This window comes from Oncorhynchus masou, chromosome 9 (genome assembly GCF_036934945.1).
Source record: "Oncorhynchus masou masou isolate Uvic2021 chromosome 9, UVic_Omas_1.1, whole genome shotgun sequence".
Taxonomy (NCBI): domain Eukaryota; kingdom Metazoa; phylum Chordata; class Actinopteri; order Salmoniformes; family Salmonidae; genus Oncorhynchus; species Oncorhynchus masou.
In genome coordinates this window covers 11,259,257-11,281,974 of record NC_088220.1, presented here as the reverse complement: position 1 = coordinate 11,281,974, position 22,718 = coordinate 11,259,257, and the positions used below count along the sequence as shown (strand labels likewise).

The 22,718-nt window shown below is 49.1% G+C and overlaps 1 protein-coding gene across 2 annotated transcripts; it reads right to left on the bottom strand.

The window, feature by feature from the left end:
* Positions 1-1,668: 1,668 nt before the first annotated feature.
* plp1a (proteolipid protein 1a) lies at positions 1,669-19,261 on the bottom strand. Of its 2 annotated transcripts, XM_064973159.1 has the most exons (7): positions 19,014-19,261; positions 16,882-17,068; positions 12,546-12,702; positions 8,039-8,207; positions 5,143-5,216; positions 4,943-5,008; positions 1,669-3,390 (listed from the first exon to the last, which is right to left on the bottom strand). In XM_064973159.1, exons 1-7 carry the CDS (start codon positions 19,015-19,017, stop codon positions 3,310-3,312), a joined length of 738 nt encoding a protein of 245 aa, XP_064829231.1. In that variant the 5' UTR covers positions 19,018-19,261; the 3' UTR covers positions 1,669-3,309. The 2 variants fall into 2 exon arrangements, with proteins under 2 accessions (XP_064829231.1, XP_064829230.1); XM_064973158.1 differs by lacking the exon at positions 19,014-19,261 and having other exon boundaries at positions 16,882-17,084.
* Between the last annotated feature and the right edge of the window lie 3,457 nt (positions 19,262-22,718).

The following is a 22,718-nucleotide window of genomic DNA, read 5'->3' as shown; positions in this document are numbered from 1 at the left end:
AAACTAAACCACCCACTGGGCTAAGAAGACAAACTAAACCACCCACTGGGCTAAGAAGACAAACTAAACCACCCACTGGGCTAAGAAGACAAACTAAACCACCCACTGGGCTAAGAAGACAAACTAAACCACCCACTGGGCTAAGAAGACAAACCAAACCACCCACTGGGCTAAGAAGACAAACTAAACCACCCACTGGGCTAAGAAGACAAACTAAACCACCCACTGGGCTAAGAAGACAAACTAAACCACCCACTGGGCTAAGAAGACAAACTAAACCACCCACTGGGCTAAGAAGACAAACTAAACCACCCACTGGGCTAAGTAGACAAACTAAACCACCCACTGGGCTAAGAAGACAAACTAAACCACCCACTGGGCTAAGAAGACAAACTAAACCAAACCATGGAGGAAATGAGGGAGTCAGCACCAACTGATCCTTCTTAGGGGTTACCATGGAGGAATGAGGGGGCCAGGAGTTCAGCACCAACTGACTGGGCTAAGAAGACAAACTAAACCACCCATTGGGCTAAGAAGACAAACTAAACCACCCACTGGGCTAAGAAGACAAACTAAACCACCCACTGGGCTAAGAAGACAAACTAAACCACCCACTGGGCTAAGAAGACAAACTAAACCACCCACTGGGCTAAAACGACAAACTAAGAAGGCACAATAAGGTGTGTGGGCTTAAAGAGCAACAATAAAAAAAAATGTTTTTATTTTATTTATTTTTTAAAACATTTTAGGGACGAATCTTTTGAGGGACAGTTTCCCGGACCCAGATTAGTAGGCTTAGTCCTGGATTAAAAAGCAAAGAGCAATGGAGATTCTCCACTGAAAGTGATATTAAATCCAGGATTTGGCTTAATCTGGGTCTGGGAAACTGGCACTTCACGTTTAGGGAGTCAGCTCCAACTGATCCTTCTTAGGGGTTACCATGGAGGAATGAGAGAGTCAGCTCCAACTGATCCTTCTTAGGGGTTACCATGGAGGAATGAGGGGGTCAGCTCCAACTGATCCTTCTTATGGGTTACCATGGAGGAATGAGGGGGTCAGCTCCAACTGATCCTTCTTAGGGGTTACCATGGAGGAATGAGGGGGTCAGCTCCAACTGATCCTTCTTATGGGTTACCATGGAGGAATGAGGGGGCCAGTCAGGAGGTAGACTATCAGATATGATATGATGTGATGTGCGTAAAGGGAGCACATTGTCCCTCAATTGTCCTGGATTCCTCTGTATAGCTCGAAGCTCTTCCACTCCTTATTCCTCCTCGTCCAGGTGGAGGGAGCTGAGTGTCTGTAGTCTGACTGCCAGGTGGAGGGAGCTGAGTGTCTGTATAGAGAAGAGAGGAGAGAAACAGAGCACACCACCAGTCCCAGGAGCACATGTCTTCCTATAACACCAACAGCAGGGCATAGGTTCTCACACAAAACATTTATATTGAGAAGTAACCGAGTTGGTTCAGTGAGCTATGCTTGTGAGATGAGCAGCCAAGTTTCCCGTGGCAGACTTCACATAAATGTGAATAAATAAAAGCCACGTTGACTAGCTGGTCAGAGCACACAAGGTTTGGTTCTGGGTTCTGACAGTAGTAGCCAAACCTTTGAGTAGCACGGACGTCATATGGGTTCAATATCCGGTCGTGACAAAAACAGAGAGAACAATTTCTTTAAAAAAGGACAGACCATCTTTTATTGCCAAACCAACATATCATAAAACACAAAGAAACAAAAAACACAGACAGCCAGCCGTCAGTTCACAAAACCAACCTGAGCTGTTGGATCAAGCTTCCACCCAATTGGATAACCTATACTCACAGTATGTTACAAGATATTTTGTTAGCAAGAGATTAAACAAAGTGTCATTAAGATTAGTACATTTACCTACAGTAAGTACTAGGGGTGTTATACAATAACTACTAATATTTTCTAGACAGCTACAGAGACAAAACTATATAAAAACTGCATTGTTTTGCCTCTATAACAGACCCTCATCCCTTGCGAACGTATACTGCCAGAAGGAGGAGCAATGATAATATCACCTCAATGCAGAGCCATACAGAGTCAAGCATCTTCAGAGATGTTTTAAACTTCTAAATAACACGAAGGTTGCTAAAAAAAATGAAGCACCTGTAACAACTTTATTATCTCAACATTAAAAACAGAGATATTAAGGACTTCTCCTTCTCCTATTGATCTGTACCAACCAGAAATCTATGGTACAAACTCACTAAAAATGTTGTCCCTTTTCTCTCAGAGATATCCCTTCATTCAAACAAAATGTTAACCCTTTTCTTTCCAAGTCCCTTCACAGGATCCATCACCTCCAACAGATGGGATGTCGTGCAGCACTGGGTTCGTCACAGCAGGGTTGTATTCAGGCCTTTGAGGGAAGCCTTTCTCCTGTCTTTGTCATGAGACCCTCTCCCTATGACATGCAATCTGACCCTTGCCATAGACCACGGTCCCTATAGTAACAAAGGGGCCTTGTCACACAGACCTCCCTTCCACCCCCTAACCGGGAGCCGGGGCAGGTGGACCCTAGGAACCCCCTCTGATTGGTTAGTTTTCTAAGAAGTCCTAAGGGGGCGGCCTCCATTGTTGAGGCCTTTCTGCCTCCCGTGAGAAAAGGCCCTGAGGTCAGAGAGAAGAACTGCAAACGCACACATGTCTGGCACCATGGCAACCAGATGTGAGGGATTGTACCCATGGTAACCGATTATAATCCCAAAGTGGTCCCTAACCAAGTAGTCCCTAACCAAGTAGTCCCTAACCATGAGAGTCAGTGAGACATTTATAACTGAATACTTTTGTCAAATAAAATGATTTTTGTTATATTACTAGGTAGGTTTTTACATGTGATTTACGTTTTAAAAAGTGAAGAAAACATGAAGTATACATCAGGCACACTAACTGCAGTATATGAGGAACATTACTTTACAAACCCATGATAAAATACACACGGAGAATAACAAAAATACAGAAAACTTCTAACTTGAAGAAGACATCTTCAGAGCAAAGTAAATATAACATGAGAAGAACAGCGTGACAAAGCAGTAGACTAAGGTAGTAAACGTCTGCGTTTCGACCAAACCACCCATGGTGCTACGAAGACACAGTACATGGAAAGGTTGGTGGGTCGTGAAGGGAAAAATGGAAGGAATAGGAATCGTTCAAGGAATCAATCACTCGAATCCAAGGAATCAACTCCACCGGCGGTGTTGAGGATAGGCAGAGGGGTGTTAGGGAGTCATAGTGTCCCCTCTGGGTGTCTGTGTCGGATCGAGAGACAGGAAGTGGAGAGTCTTAACACCGTGGGCCTATGCCCTTTCTCCCCAGGTAACGCAGCACCGCAAAGTTATAGGTGGTGGACACCATGTAGGTGAGCTAGAGAGAGATGGAGAGATGGAGAGAGATGGAGGGAGAGAGAGATGGAGGGAGAGAGATGGAGAGAGAGAGAGAGATGGAGGGAGAGAGAGATGGAGGGAGAGAGAGATGGAGGGGAGAGAGAGAGATGGAGAGAGAGAGAGATGGAGGGAGGGAGATGGAGAGATGGAGATGGAGAGAGAGATGGAGGGAGAGAGAGATGAGATGGAGGGAGATGGGAGAGAGAGATGGAGGGAGAGAGAGATGGAGGGAGAGAGAGAGAGATGGAGGAGAGAGATGGATGGAGAGAGAGAGATGAGATGGAGGAGAGAGAGAGATGGGAGGGAGATGGAGAGAGAGATGGAGGGAGAGAGAGAGATGGAGAGATGGAGAGAGAGATGGAGGGAGAGAGAGAGAGATGGAGGGAGAGAGAGATGGAGGGAGAGAGATGGAGAGAGAGAGAGATGGAGGGAGAGAGAGATGGAGGGAGAGAGAGAGAGATGGAGGGAGAGAGAGATGGAGGGGAGAGAGATGGAGGGAGAGGAGAGAGAGATGGAGGGAGGGAGAGAGAGATGGAGAGGAGAGAGAGATGGAGGGAGAGAGAGATGGAGGGAGAGAGAGATGGAGAGATGGAGGGGGGAGAGAGATGGATGGAGGGAGAGAGAGAGATGGAGGGAGGGAGAGAGAGATGGAGGGAGAGAGAGAGATGGAGGGAGAGAGAGATGGAGAGAGGATGGAGGGAGAGAGATGGAGGGAGAGAGAGAGATGGAGGGGAGAGATGAGAGGGAGAGAGAGAGGGAGAGAGAGAGAGATGGAGGGAGAGAGAGATGGGAGATGGAGGGAGAGAGAGAGATGGAGGGAGAGAGAGAGAGAGATGGGAGATGGGGAGAGAGAGATGGAGGGGAGAGAGATGGAGAGATGGAGGGAGAGAGAGAGATGGAGGGAGAGAGAGAGAGAGAGATGGATGGGGAGAGAGAGATGGAGGGAGATGGAGAGAGAGATGGAGGGGAGAGAGAGATGGAGAGAGATGGAGGGAGAGAGAGATGGGAGAAGAGAGATGGAGGGAGAGAGAGAGATGGAGAAAGAGAGAGAGAGAGTGGGAAAGAGAGAGAGAGAGAGAGGGAAAGAGAGAGAGAGAGACAGAGAGGGAAAGAGGGTAAGAAAGAGCCCAAAAAGAGACAGATAAGACAGAATTTCGAGCCCCATTTCATGCACCTATTATGTTCATCAAGGTCACCTATTATGTTCATCAAGGTCCATGACAATCTCAGTATAATTCTGATCTACAGTAGGCTACATTTAACAGTGTACTGACATGGTAATGTAACTATGGGATCTTCCCAGCAGGAAAAGTCCCAGCCGTTATGACGTTATTAGGGTATTTCTATCATCAGAATCAGCTGAGAACTCAAAGTGAAAGAACAGAGAGCTACAGTGAGACTCATCAGCCATGGAGACCTGACATTCTGCCATTCCTGAACACCGACACTGACTATGTCACATGGGACACAACTCTATTGTAAAGCTGTAACCAATCTGCTCCCAGTGTAGAGATTAGGGCGGGGTCACTCACCAGAGCCAAGAGTGTGATGCCAGCCCCGGCAAACGCTGCGATGTACAGGTCGTAGGTCACGCGGAACTGTAAAAGGACAAATCAGAGTCAAGAGTTATCATGTGTCATTCTGGAAATATGTCAGAGACATTCTAGACTCTAGAGACGCATTGGTTTTAACACGTCTGCCAAGTTCTATGATGAGAGACTGAATGACTGACCTCTCTGGTTTTGCAGACGGCGGACAGCGTCATTCCACAGGCTTTGCCTGGCAACGCATTCCATGGTAAGAGCCCTGAAAGACATTAACAATATATACACATATTCCATTCCCTGCTCTAAAATGTCTGCTTTCACAGTTGGTAATGTCAGGGTATGGTACGGTCTGTACGGTATGTTCTGGAACGGTCTGGCATGGTAAGTTCTGATACGGTATGGTACAAGTATGTTCTGGTACGGTATGGTCTGTCACGGTCTGGTAAGGTACGGTCTGGTATATTCTGGTACATTATGGTCTGGTAAGGTACGGTCTGGTATGTTCTGGTACATTATGGTCTGGTAAGGTACGGTCTGGTATGTTCTGGTACATTATGGTCTGGTAAGGTACGGTCTGGTACGGTCTGGTATGTTCTGGTACATTATGGTCTGGTAAGGTACGGTCTGGTATGTTCTGGTACATTATGGTCTGGTAAGGTACGGTCTGGTATGTTCTGGTACATTATGGTCTGGTAAGGTAAGGTCTAGTATGTTCTGGTACATTATGGTCTGGTAAGGTACGGTCTGGTACGGTAAGGTCGGTACGGTAAGGTCTGGTATGTTCTGGTACATTATGGTCTGGTATGGTATCTTCTGGTTTGGTAAGGTACGGTCTGGTAAGGTCTGGTATGGTCTGGTAAGGTCCGGTAAGGTACAGTGTCCCAGCCCAAAAGAATTGTGAGGGTAGAACTTACCGGTAAAACGTGAGCCTATCACAATTAACATATATTGCCTAGAAAAATATAGGCCATGAAAAATGAGCGAATTGAATTGTTGTTCGACGAAAACACTTTTTGCCAAGGTGTAGAGGAGCGGCGTGCGCAGACAACAGTGGATGCATCAATTCAGGCTACAAGTGGAGGCCTAATGACAATCCCAGAATGTCATTACAATACACCTAGGTGTTTTATAGCAGCTGTCTGTTTCCATTCATCACATTGTTAATGCACAGCGCACTGTTGGGGTTTGGATGCTGGAATTATTTTCTGAGTGAACTAATGTGCACAGGTAGCCTACAGGACCGTCTTTGTTAAGTGATTGTTTGACATTCAGATGAAAACGTCATGACTGGTTGTGTTTCTGCCACATTAAAAGGTAATACATGTTAAACGTGGTATGACCAACCTTTACGAGGCCCACATAGATCATACAGGGCATTCAGAAGGCATTCAGAAGGTATTCAGAAGGTATTCAGAAGGCATTCAGAAGGTATTCAGAAGGCATTCAGAAGGTATTCAGAAGGCATTCAGAAGGCATTCAGAAGGTATTCAGAAGGTATTCAGAAGGCATTCAGAAGGTATTCAGAAGGCATTCAGAAGGCATTCAGAAGGTATTCAGAAGGTATTCAGAATGCTGGACTATTTCTATGTTTTCTTTTACGTTACAGCCTTTATTCTAAAATAGATTCAAACAGTTTTTTCCCTCTCAACAATCTACACACATTACCCCATAATGACAAAGCAAAAACAGGTTCAAATTTGTTGCTAAACGTATTAAACCTTAAATATCACATTTACATAAGTATTCAGACCCTTTACTCAGTACTTTGTTGAAGCACCTTTGGCAGCGATTACAGCCTTGAGTCTTCTTGGGTTTGACGCAACAAGCTTGGCACACCTGTATTTGGGTAGTTTCTCCCATTATTCTCAGCATATCCTCTCAAGCTCTGTCAGGGTGGAAAGAGAGTGTTGCTGCACAGCTATTTTTAGGTCTCTCCAGAGATGTTCGACTGGGTTCAAGTCCGGGCTCTGGCAGGGCCACTCTGAAACTCGTCCCGAAGCCACTCATGCATTGTCTTGGTTGTATACTTAGGGTCATTGTCCTGTTGGAAGGTGAACCTTCACCCCAGTCTGAGGTCCTGAGCGCTCTGGAGCAGGTTGTCATCAAGGATCTCTTTGTACTTTACGCTGTTCATCTTTCCCTCGATGCTGCCACCACCACCATGCTTCACCGTGGGGTTGGGCTTCACCATAGGAATGGTGCCATCCTCCAGATGTGACGCTTGGCATTCAGGCCAAAGAGTTCAATCTTGGTTTCAACAGACCAGAGAATCTTGTTTATCATGGTCATAGTCTTTAGGTGCCATTTGGCAAACTCCAAGTGGGCTGTCATTTGCCTTTTACTGAGAAATGGCTTCCATCTGGCCACTCTAGCATAAAGGCCTGCTTGGTGGAGCGCTGCAGAGATGGTTGTCCTTCTGGAAGGTTCTCCCATCTCCACCAGAGGAACTCTGAAGCTCTGTCAGAGTCACCATCGGGTTCTTGGTCACCTCCCTGACCAAGGCCCTTCTCCCCCGATTGCTCATTTTGGCCGGGCAGACAGTTCTAGGAAGAGTCTTGGTGGATCCAAACTTCTTCCATTTAAGTATGACGGAGGCTACTGTGTTCTTGGGGACCTTCAATGCTGCAGACATATTTTGGTATCCTTCCCCAGATCTGTCTCGGAACTCTATGGACAATTCCTTCGACCTCATGGCTTGGTTTTTGCTCTGACATTCACTGTCAACTGTCAAGGATGACCTTATATAGACACCTTTCCAAATCATGTTCAACCAATTGAATTTACCACAGGTGGACTCCAATCAAGTTGTAGAAACAGCTCAAGGATGATCAATGGAAACAGGATGCACCTGAGCTCAATTTAGAGTCTCAGAGCAGATGGTCTGAAAACTTACGTAAATGTGATGTTTTTTAATATTTTTTATACATTTACAAAAAAATATAATCCATTTCAGAATAAGGCTGTAACGTAACAAAATGTGGAATTAGTCAAAGGGGTCTGAATACTTACCGAAAGCACTGTATGTCACCATATGAATGAACATAGCAGATGATATAGCGAGGTGATGTTCTCTTTCCTTACCGTACTGCCTGGCGTCAATACAGAGCTGGTTGATGCTAGCTGGTGTCTCAGTCAGGACGGTGATGGTGTGGCAGGTAGTGTCCATGTTGTAGAAGAAGTAGACAGGCAAGGCAGAGAAGGCAAACACCAACAGCCACACCACCGCCAGAAGGTACGTTATCAATATAAACTGCAGATGAAGAGAGAGATTCATGTTTAGATATTATGAATTTTAACAGGCCAAAAATGCCCCTCCACCCTGTTACCATCACCCCTCCACCCCAGCCTGTTAACATCACCCCTCCACCCCACCCCATCCTGTCACCATCACCCCTCTACCCTGTTACCATCACCCTCCACCCTGTTACCATCACCCCTCCACCCAGTTACCATCACCCCTCCATCCCAGCCTGTTAACATCACCCCTCCACCCCACCCCATCCTGTCACCATCACCCCTCCACCCTGTTTCCATCACCCCTCCACCCCAGCCTGTTACCATCACCCCTCCATCCTGTTACCATCACCCCTCCACCCTGTTACCATCACCCCTCCACCCTGTTACCATCACCCCTCCACCCCAACCTGTCACCATCACCCTCCACCCTGTTACCATCACCCCTCCATCCTGTTACCATCACCCCTCCACCCTGTTACCATCACCCCTCCACCCTGTTACCATCACCCCTCCACCCCACCCTGTCACCATCACCCCTCCACCCTGTTACCATCACCCCTCCATCCTGTTACCATCACCCCTCCACCCTGTTACCATCACCCCTCCACCCTGTCACCATCACCCCTCCACCCCAGCCTGTTACCATCACCCTCCACCCCATCCTGTTACCATCACCCCTCCACCCTGAAACAATCACCCCTCCACCCCACCCCACCCTGTTACCATCACCCTCCACCCCATCCTGTTACCATCACCCTCCACCCCATCCTGTTACCATCACCCCTCCACCCTGTTACCATCACCCCTACACCGTGTCACCATCACCCCTCCACGCTGTTACCATCAACCCTCCACCCTGTTACATCACCCCTCCACCCTGTTACCATCACCCCTCCACCCCATCCTGTTACCATCACCCCTCCACCCAGTTACCATCACCCCTCCACCCTGTTACCATCACACCTCCACCCTGTTACCATCACCCCTCCACCCCAGCCTGTTACCATCACCCCTCCACCCTGTTACCATCACCCCTCCACCCCATCCTGTTACCATCACCCCTCCACCCTGTTACCATCACCCCTCCACCCTGTTACCATCACCCCTCCACCCCAGCCTGTTACCATCACCCCTCCACCCTGTTACCATCACCCCTCCACCCCATCCTGTTACCATCACCCCTCCACCCCACCCTGTTACCATCACCCCTCCACCCCAGCCTGTTACCATCACCCCTCCACCCTGTTACCATCACCCCTCCACCCCACCCTGTTACCATCACCCCTCCACCCTGTTACCATCACCCCTCCACCCACATCCTGTTACCATCACCCCTCCACCCCATCCTGTTACCATCACCCCTCCACCCCATCCTGTTACCATCACCCCTCCACCCCATCCTGTTACCCATCACCCCTCCACCCCACCCTGTTACCATCACCCCTCCACCCTGTTACCATCACCCCTCCACCCCAGCCTGTTACCATCACCCCTCCACCCTGTTACCATCACCCCTCCACCCCATCCTGTTACCATCACCCCTCCACCCTGTTACCATCACCCCTCCACCCTGTTACCATCACCCCTCCACCCTGTTACCATCACCCCTCCACCCCAGCCTGTTACCATCACCCCTCCACCCTGTTACCATCACCCCTCCACCCTGTTACCATCACCCCTCCACACCACCCTGTTACCATCACCCCTCCACCCCAGCCTGTTACCATCACCCCTCCACCCCATCCTGTTACCATCACCCCTCCACCCTGTTACCATCACCCCTCCACCCTGTTACCATCACCTCTCCACCCTGTTACCATCACCCCTCCACCCCATCCTGTTACCATCACCCCTCCATCCTGTTACCATCACCCCTCCACCCCAGCCTGTTACCATCACCCCTCCACCCTGTTACCATCACCCCTCCACCCCATCCTGTTACCATCACCCCTCCACCCCAGCCTGTTACCATCACCCCTCCACCCTGTTACCATCACCCCTCCACCCTGTTACCATCACCCCTCCACACCACCCTGCTACCATCACCCCACCACCCTGTCACCATCACCCCTCCACCCTGTTACCATCACCCCTCCAGCCTGTTACCATCACCCCTGTTCCACACCACCCTGCTACCATCACCCCACCACCCTGTCACCATCACCCCTCCACCCTGTTACCATCACCCCTCCACCCCAGCCTGTTACCATCACCCCTCCACCCTGTTTCCATCACCCCTCCACCCTGTTTCCATCACCCCTCCACCCTGTTACCATCACCCCTCCACCCCACCCTGCTACCATCACCCCTCCACCCACCCTCCACCCCATCCTGTTACCCACCCTCCACCATCACCCTCCACCCCACCCTGTTACCATCACCCCTCCACCCTGTTACCATCACCCCTCCACCCTGTTACCATCACCCCTCCACCCCACCCTGTTACCATCACCCCTCCACCCCATCCTGTTACCATCACCCCTCCACCCCATCCTGTTACCATCACCCCTCCACCCCACCCTGTTACCATCACCCCTCCACCCTGTTACCATCACCCCTCCACCCCAGCCTGTTACCATCACCCCTCCACCCTGTTACCATCACCCCTCCACCCCATCCTGTTACCATCACCCCTCCACCCTGTTACCATCACCCCTCCACCCTGTTACCATCACCTCTCCACCCTGTTACCATCACCCCTCCACCCCAGCCTGTTACCATCACCCCTCCACCCTGTTTCCATCACCCCTCCACCCTGTTACCATCACCCCTCCACACCACCCTGTTACCATCACCCCTCCACCCCAGCCTGTTACCATCACCCCTCCACCCCATCCTGTTACCATCACCCCTCCACCCTGTTACTGTTACCATCACCCCTCCACCCTGTTACCATCACCTCTCCACCCTGTTACCATCACCCCTCCACCCCATCCTGTTACCATCACCCCTCCATCCTGTTACCATCACCCCTCCACCCCAGCCTGTTACCATCACCCCTCCACCCTGTTACCATCACCCCTCCACCCCAGCCTGTTACCATCACCCCTCCACCCTGTTACCATCACCCCTCCACCCCAGCCTGTTACCATCACCCCTCCACCCTGTTACCATCACCCCTCCACCCCACCCTGTTATCATCACCCCTCCACCCTGTTACCATCACCCCTCCAGCTTGTTACCATCACCCCTCCACCCCAGCCTGTTACCATCACCCCTCCACCCTGTTTCCATCACCCCTCCACCCTGTTTCCATCACCCCTCCACCCTGTTACCATCACCCCTCCACCCTGTTACCATCACCCCTCCACCCCAGCCTGTCACCATCACCCCTCCACCCTGTTTCCATCACCCCTCCACCCTGTTTCCATCACCCCTCCACCCTGTTACCATCACCCCTCCACCCTGTTACCATCACCCCTCCACCCTGTTACCATCACCCCTCTACCCTGTTACCATCACCCCTCTACCCCAGCCTGTTACCATCACCCCTCTACCCTGTTACCATCACCCCTCTACCCCAGCCTGTTTCCATCACCCCTCCACCCTGTTTCCATCACCCCTCCACCCTGTTACCATCACCCCTCCACCCTGTTACCATCACCCCTCTACCCTGTTACCATCACCCCTCTACCCCAGCCTGTTACCATCACCCCTCCACCCTGTTACCATCACCCCTCTACCCTGTTACCATCACCCCTCTACCCCAGCCTGTTTCCATCACCCCTCCACCCTGTTTCCATCACCCCTCCACCCTGTTACCATCACCCCTCCACCCTGTTACCATCACCCCTCTACCCTGTTACCATCACCCCTCCACCCCAGCCTGTTACCATCACCCCTCCACCACACCCTGTCACCATCACCCCTCCACCCTGTTACCATCACCCCTCCACCCCACCCTGTTACCATCACCCCTCCACCCCACCCTGTTACCATCACCCCTCCACCCCACCCTCCACCCTGTTACCATCATCACCCCTCCAGCCTCACCCCCCACCTCCCCCTGTTACCATCACCCCTCCACCCTGTTACCATCACCCCTCCACCCTGTTACCATCACCCCTCCACCCTGTTACCATCACCCCTCCACCCAGTTACCATCACCCCTCCACCCTGTTCCACCACAGCCTGTTACCATCACCCCTCCACCCTGTTACCATCACCCCTCCACCACAGCCTGTTACCATCACCCCTCCACCCTGTTACCATCACCCCTCCACCCCACCCTGTTACCATCACCCCTCCACCCCAGCCTGTCACCATCACCCCTCCACCACAGCCTGTCACCATCACCCCTCCACCACAGCCTGTTACCATCACACCTCCACCATTTCTCCCACTCTCTCACCGTGCTACTAAGACAGCGTCCACACAGGGTGCTCCTGAACTCTCCGAAGGTCTGCTTCGCGGCGCTGGTTGTGTAGAATCCCTCCGCCAGCAGTACGATGCAGTAGAGGAAGAAGAATGAAGCCAAGCCATAGATAACATACTGGAAGTACTGGATACTATGTTGGAAGAGCAGAAGAGGTGGGGCAGGAGGGTGAAGGAAGAGGAGGGTGAAGAAAGAGGAGGGGCGGGAGGGTGAAGGAAGACGAGGGGCAGTGGGGTGAAGGAAGAGGGGGGGGCAGTGGAGTGAAGGAAGAGGGGGGGCAGGGGGGTGAAGGAAGAGGAGTGGCAGGGGAGAAGGAAGAGGAGGGGCAGGGGAGAAGGAAGAGGAGGGGCAGGGGGGTGAAGGAAGAGGAGGGGCAGTGGGGTGAAGGAAGAGGAGGGGCAGGGGAGAAGGAAGAAGAGGGGCAGGGGGTGAAGGAAGAGGTGGTGGCAGGGGGAGAAGGAAGATGAGGGGTGGGGAGAAGGAAGAGGAGGGGCAGGGGGGAGAAGGACCTCCAGGAGGGGCAGGGGGGAGAAGGAAGAGGAGGGGCAGGGGAGAAGGAAGGAACCCCTGTTAGGAGGGGCAGGGGGGTGAAGGAAGTGGAGGGGCAGGGGGAGAGGAGGGGCAGGGGAGAAGGAAGAGGAGGGGCAGGGGGGGGTGAAGGAAGTTAGGAGGGGCAGGGCAGAAGGAAGAGGAGGGGCAGGGGGAGAGGAGGGGCAGGGGAGAAGGAAGAGGAGGGGCAGGGGGGTGAAGGAAGAGGAGGGGTCCAGGGGATAAGGAAGAGGAGGGGCAGGGGGGTGAAGGAAGAGGAGGGGTAGGGGTGAAGGAAGAGGAGGGGTCCAGGGGGTGAAGGAAGAGGAGGGCCAGGGGGTGAAGGAAGAGGAGGGGCAGGGGGTGAAGGAAGAGGAGGGCCAGGGGGTGAAGGAAGAGGAGGGGTAGGGGTGAAGGAAGAGGAGGGGGTAGGGGTGAAGGAAGAGGAGGGGCAGGGGGTGAAGGAAGAGGAGGGGCAGGGGGTGAAGGAAGAGGAGGGGCAGGGGGTGAAGGAAGAGGAGGGGCAGGGGGTGAAGGAAGAGGAGGGCCAGGGGAGAAGGAAGAGGAGGGGCAGGGGGTGAAGGAAGAGGAGGGGCAGGGGGTGAAGGAAGAGGAGGGGCAGGGGAGAAGGAAGAGGAGGGGCAGGGGAGAAGGAAGAGGAGGGGCAGGGGAGAAGGAAGAGGAGGGGCAGGGGAGAAGGAGAGAAAAAAAGTATTAGGACACATCACTAACAGTAGATCTACATGATGTCTACCGTTAACATGAGGTCTACCGTTAACATGAGGTCTACCGTTAACAGTAGGTCTACCGTTAACAGTAGGTCTACCGTTAACATGAGGTCTACCGTTAACATGAGGTCTACCATTAACAGTAGGTCTACCGTTAACATGAGGTCTACCGTTAACAGTAGGTCTACCGTTAACATGAGGTCTATCGTTAACATGAGGTCTACCGTTAACATGAGGTCTACCGTTAACATGAGCTCTACCGTTAACATGAGGTCTACCGTTAACATGAGGTCTACCGTTAACATGAGGTCTATCGTTAACATGATGTCTTCCGTTAACATGAGGTCTACCGTTAACATGAGGTCTACCGTTAACAGTAGGTCTACCGTTAACATGAGGTCTACCGTTAACATGAGGTCTACCGTTAACATGAGCTCTACCGTTAACATGAGCTCTACCGTTAACATGAGCTCTACCGTTAACATGAGCTCTACCGTTAACATGAGCTCTACCGTTAACATGAGGTCTACCGTTAACATGAGCTCTACCGTTAACATGAGGTCTACCGTTAACAGTAGGTCTACCGTTAACATGAGGTCTACCGTTAACATGAGGTCTACCGTTAACATGAGGTCTACCGTTAACATGAGGTCTACCATTAACATGAGGTCTAAAGTTAACATGAGGTCTACCGTTAACATGAGCTCTACCGTTAACATGAGGTCTACCGTTAACATGAGGTCTACCATTAACATGAGGTCTACCGTTAACAGTAGGTCTACCGTTAACATGAGCTCTAAAGTTAACATGAGGTCTACCGTTAACATGAGCTCTACCGTTAACATGAGGTCTACCGTTAACATGAGGTCTACCGTTAACATGAGGTCTACCGTTAACAGTAGGTCTACCGTTAACATGAGCTCTAAAGTTAACATGAGGTCTACCGTTAACAGTAGGTCTACCGTTAACATGAGGTCTACCATTAACAGTAGGTCTACCGTTAACATGAGGTCTACCGTTAACAGTAGGTCTACCGTTAACATGAGGTCTACCGTTAACATGAGGTCTACCGTTAACATGAGGTCTACCGTTAACATGAGGTCTACCGTTAACATGAGGTCTACCGTTAACATGAGGTCTACCGTTAACATGAGGTCTACCGTTAACATGAGGTCTACCGTTAACATGAGCTCTACCGTTAACATGAGGTCTACCGTTAACATGAGGTCTACCGTTAACATGAGGTCTATCGTTAACATGATGTCTTCCGTTAACATGAGGTCTACCGTTAACATGAGGTCTATCGTTAACAGTAGGTCTACCGTTAACAGTAGGTCTACCGTTAACATGAGGTCTACCGTTAACATGAGGTCTACCGTTAACAGTAGGTCTACCGTTAACAGTAGGTCTACCGTTAACATGAGGTCTACCATTAACATGAGGTCTACCGTTAACATGAGCTCTACCGTTAACATGAGCTCTACCGTTAACATGAGCTCTACCGTTAACATGAGCTCTACCGTTAACATGAGGTCTACCGTTAACATGAGCTCTACCGTTAACATGAGGTCTACCGTTAACAGTAGGTCTACCGTTAACATGAGGTCTACCGTTAACAGTAGGTCTACCGTTAACATGAGGTCTACCGTTAACATGAGGTCTACCGTTAACATGAGGTCTACCATTAACATGAGGTCTAAAGTTAACATGAGGTCTACCGTTAACATGAGCTCTACCGTTAACATGAGGTCTACCGTTAACATGAGGTCTACCATTAACATGAGGTCTACCGTTAACAGTAGGTCTACCGTTAACATGAGCTCTAAAGTTAACATGAGGTCTACCGTTAACATGAGCTCTACCGTTAACATGAGGTCTACCGTTAACATGAGGTCTACCGTTAACATGAGGTCTACCGTTAACAGTAGGTCTACCGTTAACATGAGCTCTAAAGTTAACATGAGGTCTACCGTTAACATGAGCTCTACCGTTAACATGAGGTCTACCGTTAACATGAGGTCTACCATTAACATGAGGTCTACCGTTAACAGTAGGTCTATCGTTAACATGAGCTCTAAAGTTAACATGAGGTCTACCGTTAACATGAGCTCTACCGTTAACATGAGGTCTACCGTTAACATGAGGTCTACCATTAACATGAGGTCTACCGTTAACAGTAGGTCTACCGTTAACATGAGCTCTAAAGTTAACATGAGGTCTACCGTTAACATGAGCTCTACCGTTAACATGAGGTCTACCGTTAACATGAGGTCTACCGTTAACATGAGGTCTACCGTTAACAGTAGGTCTACCGTTAACATGAGCTCTAAAGTTAACATGAGGTCTACCGTTAACATGAGCTCTACCGTTAACATGAGGTCTACCGTTAACATGAGGTCTACCATTAACATGAGGTCTACCGTTAACAGTAGGTCTATCGTTAACATGAGCTCTAAAGTTAACATGAGGTCTACCGTTAACATGAGCTCTACCGTTAACATGAGGTCTACCGTTAACATGAGGTCTACCATTAACATGAGGTCTACCGTTAACAGTAGGTCTACCGTTAACATGAGCTCTAAAGTTAACATGAGGTCTACCGTTAACATGAGCTCTACCGTTAACATGAGGTCTACCGTTAACATGAGGTCTACCGTTAACATGAGGTCTACCGTTAACAGTAGGTCTACCGTTAACATGAGGTCTACCATTAACATGAGGTCTACCGTTAACAGTAGGTCTATCGTTAACATGAGCTCTAAAGTTAACATGAGGTCTACCGTTAACATGAGCTCTACCGTTAACATGAGGTCTACCGTTAACATGAGGTCTACCGTTAACAGTAGGTCTGCCGTTTAGTTCAATGTACTTATACAGCAGACTCAGGGGACATGTAAACAAGGCCAATCCTGGTCCTGGATCGCCAAAACAATTGAGGTTTTTGTTCCAGCCCAGCTATAACAAAGCCTAGGTCTTGGCCACCCCTATTCTAATCAGTTGCAGGTATTCCTAGGGGGGTAGTTTAGGGATAAAGCAGTAGCCTTTGAGCCACTCACAGGTAGGCCAGGGTAATGTAGTCCTGTAGGTTACGGGCGAAGTATGTCTCGATGAGTCTCTCCGTCTCAGTGAGGGCCTGGTGACCACAGCCACAGAACAGAGCGATCCCTGAGAAACACAGCAGAGTGGCCACCAGGGAGCAATATGGAACCCCTCCCAGGCACTTCATACAGCAGTCATAACAACCTATAGGACAGGACATAACGACATAGGGGTTAATGTAGGGTTATGTATGGGTTACCTCTAGAGAAGCATAGGGCAACCACCAAGGGAGTGGTAATGAACACACGTCACTGTGACTAAATGGATGGATAAACAACTGTATACTGTAAGGATCTGGCCACAGTTATTACACTATCCAGCTGTGGTCGTAAAATCTCTCATCCCTGGGTTACTCTTTGTGGCTTTGGACTGCTCTGTTCCCTATGCACAGTAGTGTTCAGTCTGTCAACTAGCTACGGGCATTCTTCCCCAGAGTCATGTGCTGTGAATGGGCCCTTAGGATGTGAGGATCTGTCTGTCCCAATCCCAGCACTAACCCTGGCTCCAATCGGCGCTCAAACCATGGAGAGTGGGAGAAAAGAGGGAGGACAGAGAAACAGACTAAGAAAGAGAGAGGCTGCTTGTGTGACTGCAGAGACAATGTTCTTTGTCCCGGTGCAGTGTGGGAAGACAAGGGCCACCAATGTCAAGCAAACAATAGCCAGAGCCACCTCCAGCACCCACACTGGGGTTTATAGGAGCAGAAGGAGGCTTGTGACAACCAGAGGGATATCCAATAGTCCGTGGTGGAAGTGGGGAATGGCAGGGGGAGATCACGCTCTCCCTCAGAAGACTGGCTGGAGCTGGTACCATTATTACAGTTGGCACAGATGGCAGGAAGGGGCACCATGCACATGCACTCCGTGACTCCAGGGTTTTGTTTGTGTGTGTGTTGTGTGTGTGTGTGTGTGTGTGTGTGTGTGTGTGTGTGTGTGTGTGTGTGTGTGTGTGTGTGTGTGTGAGAGAGAGATCAGGTGGTCTTCCAGGTTGCATAATCACTCCAGTGTGGAAATGAGTTTCATACCAATTAAAAAGTTTGCCAATGAAAGAACACGGACTAAGAGCCAATTTATGGTTGATTGGAAAATGTGGTCGGAGACTCTGTATAAATGGTGTGCTGCAATTACGGAGACATCAGAAGCACGCAGAAGCCAAATTGAGCTTTGGACCGCATCACCTTGCTCCTCTCAAATGTTGTAACAATGCGGAGGGCTCCATATAGTTCCGCATTGACATGATTAGTTGGCGGTGGGTGATGGCGGGACGTCCTGTATAAACAACAAACTCACTTCCTTGACAACAGCTCCGCGAAGCACAAGAAGTATAAATGTCCTGCCTTCTGCAGAGGCCGTATCACTTTAAATGCTTCACGGCCAATGCAGACGTAAGATTGACCATGAAGCGCCTTTTACAAACACACCGCCGAAAAGCCTCTTCAGTAACATGACTTAATATTCAGCACTTGACTTTTCAAGTCTCAACACCTATGTTCAAGCAATTTTGTTATTTAGACAAAATAGCAGTACTTATCATACACATAGGAAGGAAAATAGCATAGTCACCCAGCAACAGGTGCAGTGGTTTTCTACCTAGTTTAAAACAGTTCCACTTCTCTATTTGCACAATTCTAGCCTCAAAAGTCCCCTCTCGAGAACTGCAGAGAGGAACTATACTAATAAAGATACGGACCTATTAGGGACCTCAAACAACTTCTCATGGACATCACAGAACTTTATGCCCGAAAAGCGAGTGAAACAGGAACTGAAGCCCATTAGTGTTCAAATTGTTGCAAAGTGGCCTATAATTAATTCACTTGCTACTTTCCTAAAACCAATAGCACTTAGAACACATTGGGTTGGTAAAAATGAAGACATTGTAAGTGAAAGACAATGCACTTCTGAAAAGTAGGCTAGTTTGTACCTCTCGAAAGCATTAAACAAATCACTTATCAGCACTTTTCATGCCAGCCATAATATAATATAATTCAAAAATCATTCAAAGAATACCAACGAAAATGTACAGTTTGGTTTGTGGTTGGTTGGCTATTAATAGCCATTTAGAGGTACCATAACAAATGTAGACGACTTACCCATGTTGTCTCTGGTAGGATGTGTGCTCAATACCGGGGTTATGTGCGGCTTTCCACCCCAGCTGCTCGATGATATTATGCACGACTTGTCCTCAGCCCCCGTATATCGATCTCAACTCGCTGTCTCTTTCTCTCTCTCTCCAACAATGAACAGACAGACCCGCTGATGGCTGAAAGTCGAATCTTAAAGAAACAATGTCGCTTTTCAATGAACTAGGGGTCCGCACTAGAACTGTCCGGGTTCAAGACTGAGGATAATGAAGATCAACTTCTCTCGCGGTTGGAGAAATGTACTTCAGTTTATTGTTAGTAAGCGGCACCACGTGCATTTGCATATCATTGTGGTAGCATATCCAAGATGTCTTCCCAGAAAAGATTCCACCTTCTTTTCTTTCTTTCTTTCTTTTGTTTTCAAGTGTTGCCTAGTCTAATAGGCCTAGCAGTAGTGATGTAGGACTACTGTTTCATGGGATAATAAACAAAACAACAACCTACTAGCCTTGTATGAACTATCCTGATCTCGCTAGCTTACATTTTGTTTACGGGCTCCTAACCAATTGTGCTATTGTGTGTTTATTGCGTTATTTGTAACTTATTTTGTACGTAATATTTCTGCCTCCGTCTCTTATGACTGAAAAAAGCTTCTGGATATCAGGACAGCGATTACTCACCTCGTACTTGACAAAGATCTTCTGGATATCAGGACAGCGATTACTCACCTCGTACTGGACAAAGAGCTTCTGGATATCAGGACAGCGATTACTCACCTCGTACTGGACAAAGAGCTTCTGGATATCAGGACAGCGATTACTCACCTCGTACTGGACAAAGAGCTTCTGGATGTGAGGACAGCGATGACTCACCTCGTACTGGATAAAGAGCTTCTGGATATCAGGACAGCGATGATTCACCTCGTACTGGACAAAGATCTTCTGGATATCAGGACACCGATGACTCACCTCGTACTGGACAAAGAGCTTCTGGATATCAGGACAGAGATGACTCACCTCGTACTGGACAAAGAGCTTCTGGATATCAGGACAGCGATTACTCACCTCGTACTGGACAAAGAGCTTCTGGATATCAGGACAGCGATTACTCACCTCGTACTGGACAAAGAGCTTCTGGATATCAGGACAGCGATGGACAAAAGAGCGATTACTCACTCGTACTGGACAAAGAGCTTCTGGATATCAGGACAGCGATTACTCACCTCGTACTGGACAAAGAGCTTCTGGATGTCAGGACAGCGATTACTCACCTCGTACTGGACAAAGAGCTTCTGGATATCAGGACAGCGATTACTCACCTCGTACTGGACAAAGAGCTTCTGGATATCAGGACAGCGATTACTCACCTCGTACTGGACAAAGAGCTTCTGGATATCAGGACAGCTATCACTCACCTCGTACTGGACAAAGAGCTTCTGGATATCAGGACAGCGATTACTCACCTCGTACTGGACAAAGAGCTTCTGGATATCAGGACAGCGATTACTCACCTCGTACTGGAAGAATATTTTTTCTTTAATGAGTCGGATGCAAAGGATTTACCTCAGACACCCAACAAGGCCCAGAACACCGTCATTCTCAGGAAGAAAAGACAGAGATATCGGGGACGTAGGTCGGCGTGCCTTGTAAGGATCCAACGGCGATTGAGTAATCCCCCTCTACCGTCAGTCCTATTAGCCAATGTGCAATCATTGGATAACTAAATGGATGAGCTGTGATCAATACTATCCTACCAACTGGACAATAAAAACTGTAATATCTTATGTTTCACTGAGTCGTGGCTGAATGACGACATGGCTAACATACAGCTGGCTGTGTTGTTGGTCCATCGGCAAGACAGAACAGCTGCCTCCGGTAAGAAAAGGAGTGGTGGTCTGTGTCTATTTGTAAATAACAGCTGGTGCACAAAATCTAATATTAAGGAAGTTTTGAGGTGCTGCTCAACTGAGGTAGAGTATCTCATGATAAGCTGTAGACCACACTATTTACCTATATTTCTCGTAGCTGTCTACATACTACCACAGACTGATGCTGGAACTAAGACGGCACTCAACAAGCTGTATAAGGCCTAAAGCAAACAAGATATTGCTCATCCAGAGGCGGCGCTCCTAGTGTCCGGGGACTTTAATGCAGGGAAACATAAATCCGTTTTACCTAATTGCTACCAACATGTTAAATGTGTTACCAGAGGGGGAAAAAAAACTCTAGACCACCTTTACTTCACACACAGAGGCAAATCTGACCATAACTCCATCTTCCGGATTCCTACTTACAAGCAAAAACTAAAGCAGGAAGTACCAGTGACTCGCTCAATAAGGAAGTGGTCAGATGAAGCAGATGCTAAGATACAGGACTGTTTTGCTAGCACAAATTGGAATATGTTCCGGGATTCTTCCGATGGCATTGAGGAGTACACCACATCAGTCACTGGCTTCATCAATAAGTGCATCGATGACGTCATCCCCACAGTGACCGTACGTACATACCCCAACCAGAAGCCATGGATTACAGGCAACATCCGCACTGAGCTAAAGTGTAGAGCTGCCGCTTTCAAGGATCCAGACGCTTATAAGGAATCCCCCTATGCCCTCCGACGAACCATCAAACAGGCAAAGCGTCAATACAGGACTAAGATTGAATCGTACTACACTTACTCCGACACTCGTCAGATGTGGTAGGGTATGCAGACTACTTACGGACTAGAAAGGGACGCACAGCTGTGGGTTGCCCAGGGACACGAGCCTACCAGACGAGCTAAATAACTTCTATGCTCGCTTCGAGGCAAGCAACACTGAAGCATGCATGAGAGCATCAGCTGCTCCAGACGAGTGTGTGATCACGCTCTCCGTAGCCAATGTGAGTAAGACCTTTAAACAGGTCAACATTCACCACAGGGCCAGAAGGATAACCAGGACGTGTACTCAACAATTACAAGGCCGCTGGGCCAGACGGTTTAGCAGGACGTGTACTCCAAGAATGCGCTGACCAACTGGCAAGTGTCTTCACTGACATTTTCAACCTGTCCCTGACCGAGTCTGTAATACCAACATGTCTCAGCAGACCACCATAGTCCCTGTGCCCAAGAACACCAAGGTAACCTGCCTAAATTACTACCGACCCATAGCACTCACTTCTGTAGCCATGAAGTGCTTTGAAAGGCTGGTCATGGCTAACATCAACACCATTATTCCAGAAACCCTAGACCCACTCCAATTTGCATACCGCCCCAACAGATCCACAGATGATGCAATCTCTATTGCACTCCACTCTGCCCTTTCCCATCTGGACAAAAGGAACACCTACATGAGAATGCTATTCATTGACTACAGCTCACCTGTACTCCCTGTTCACCTATGACTGCATGGCCAAGCACGACTCCAACACCAACATTAAGTTTGCAGACGTCACAACAGTGGTAGGCCTATTCACTGACAACGATGAGACAGCCTATAGCGAGGATGTCAGAGACCTGGCAGTGTGGTGCCAGGATAACAACCTCTCCCTCAACATGATCAAGACAAAAGAGAAGATTGTGGACTACAGGGAAAGGAGGACCGAGCACGTCCCCATCTCATTGACGGGGCTGTAGTGGAGCAGGTTGAGAGCTTCAAGTTCAAACTAACATGGTCCAAACACACCAAGACAGTCGTGAAGAGGGCACAACAAAGCCTATTCCTCCTCAGGAGACTGAACA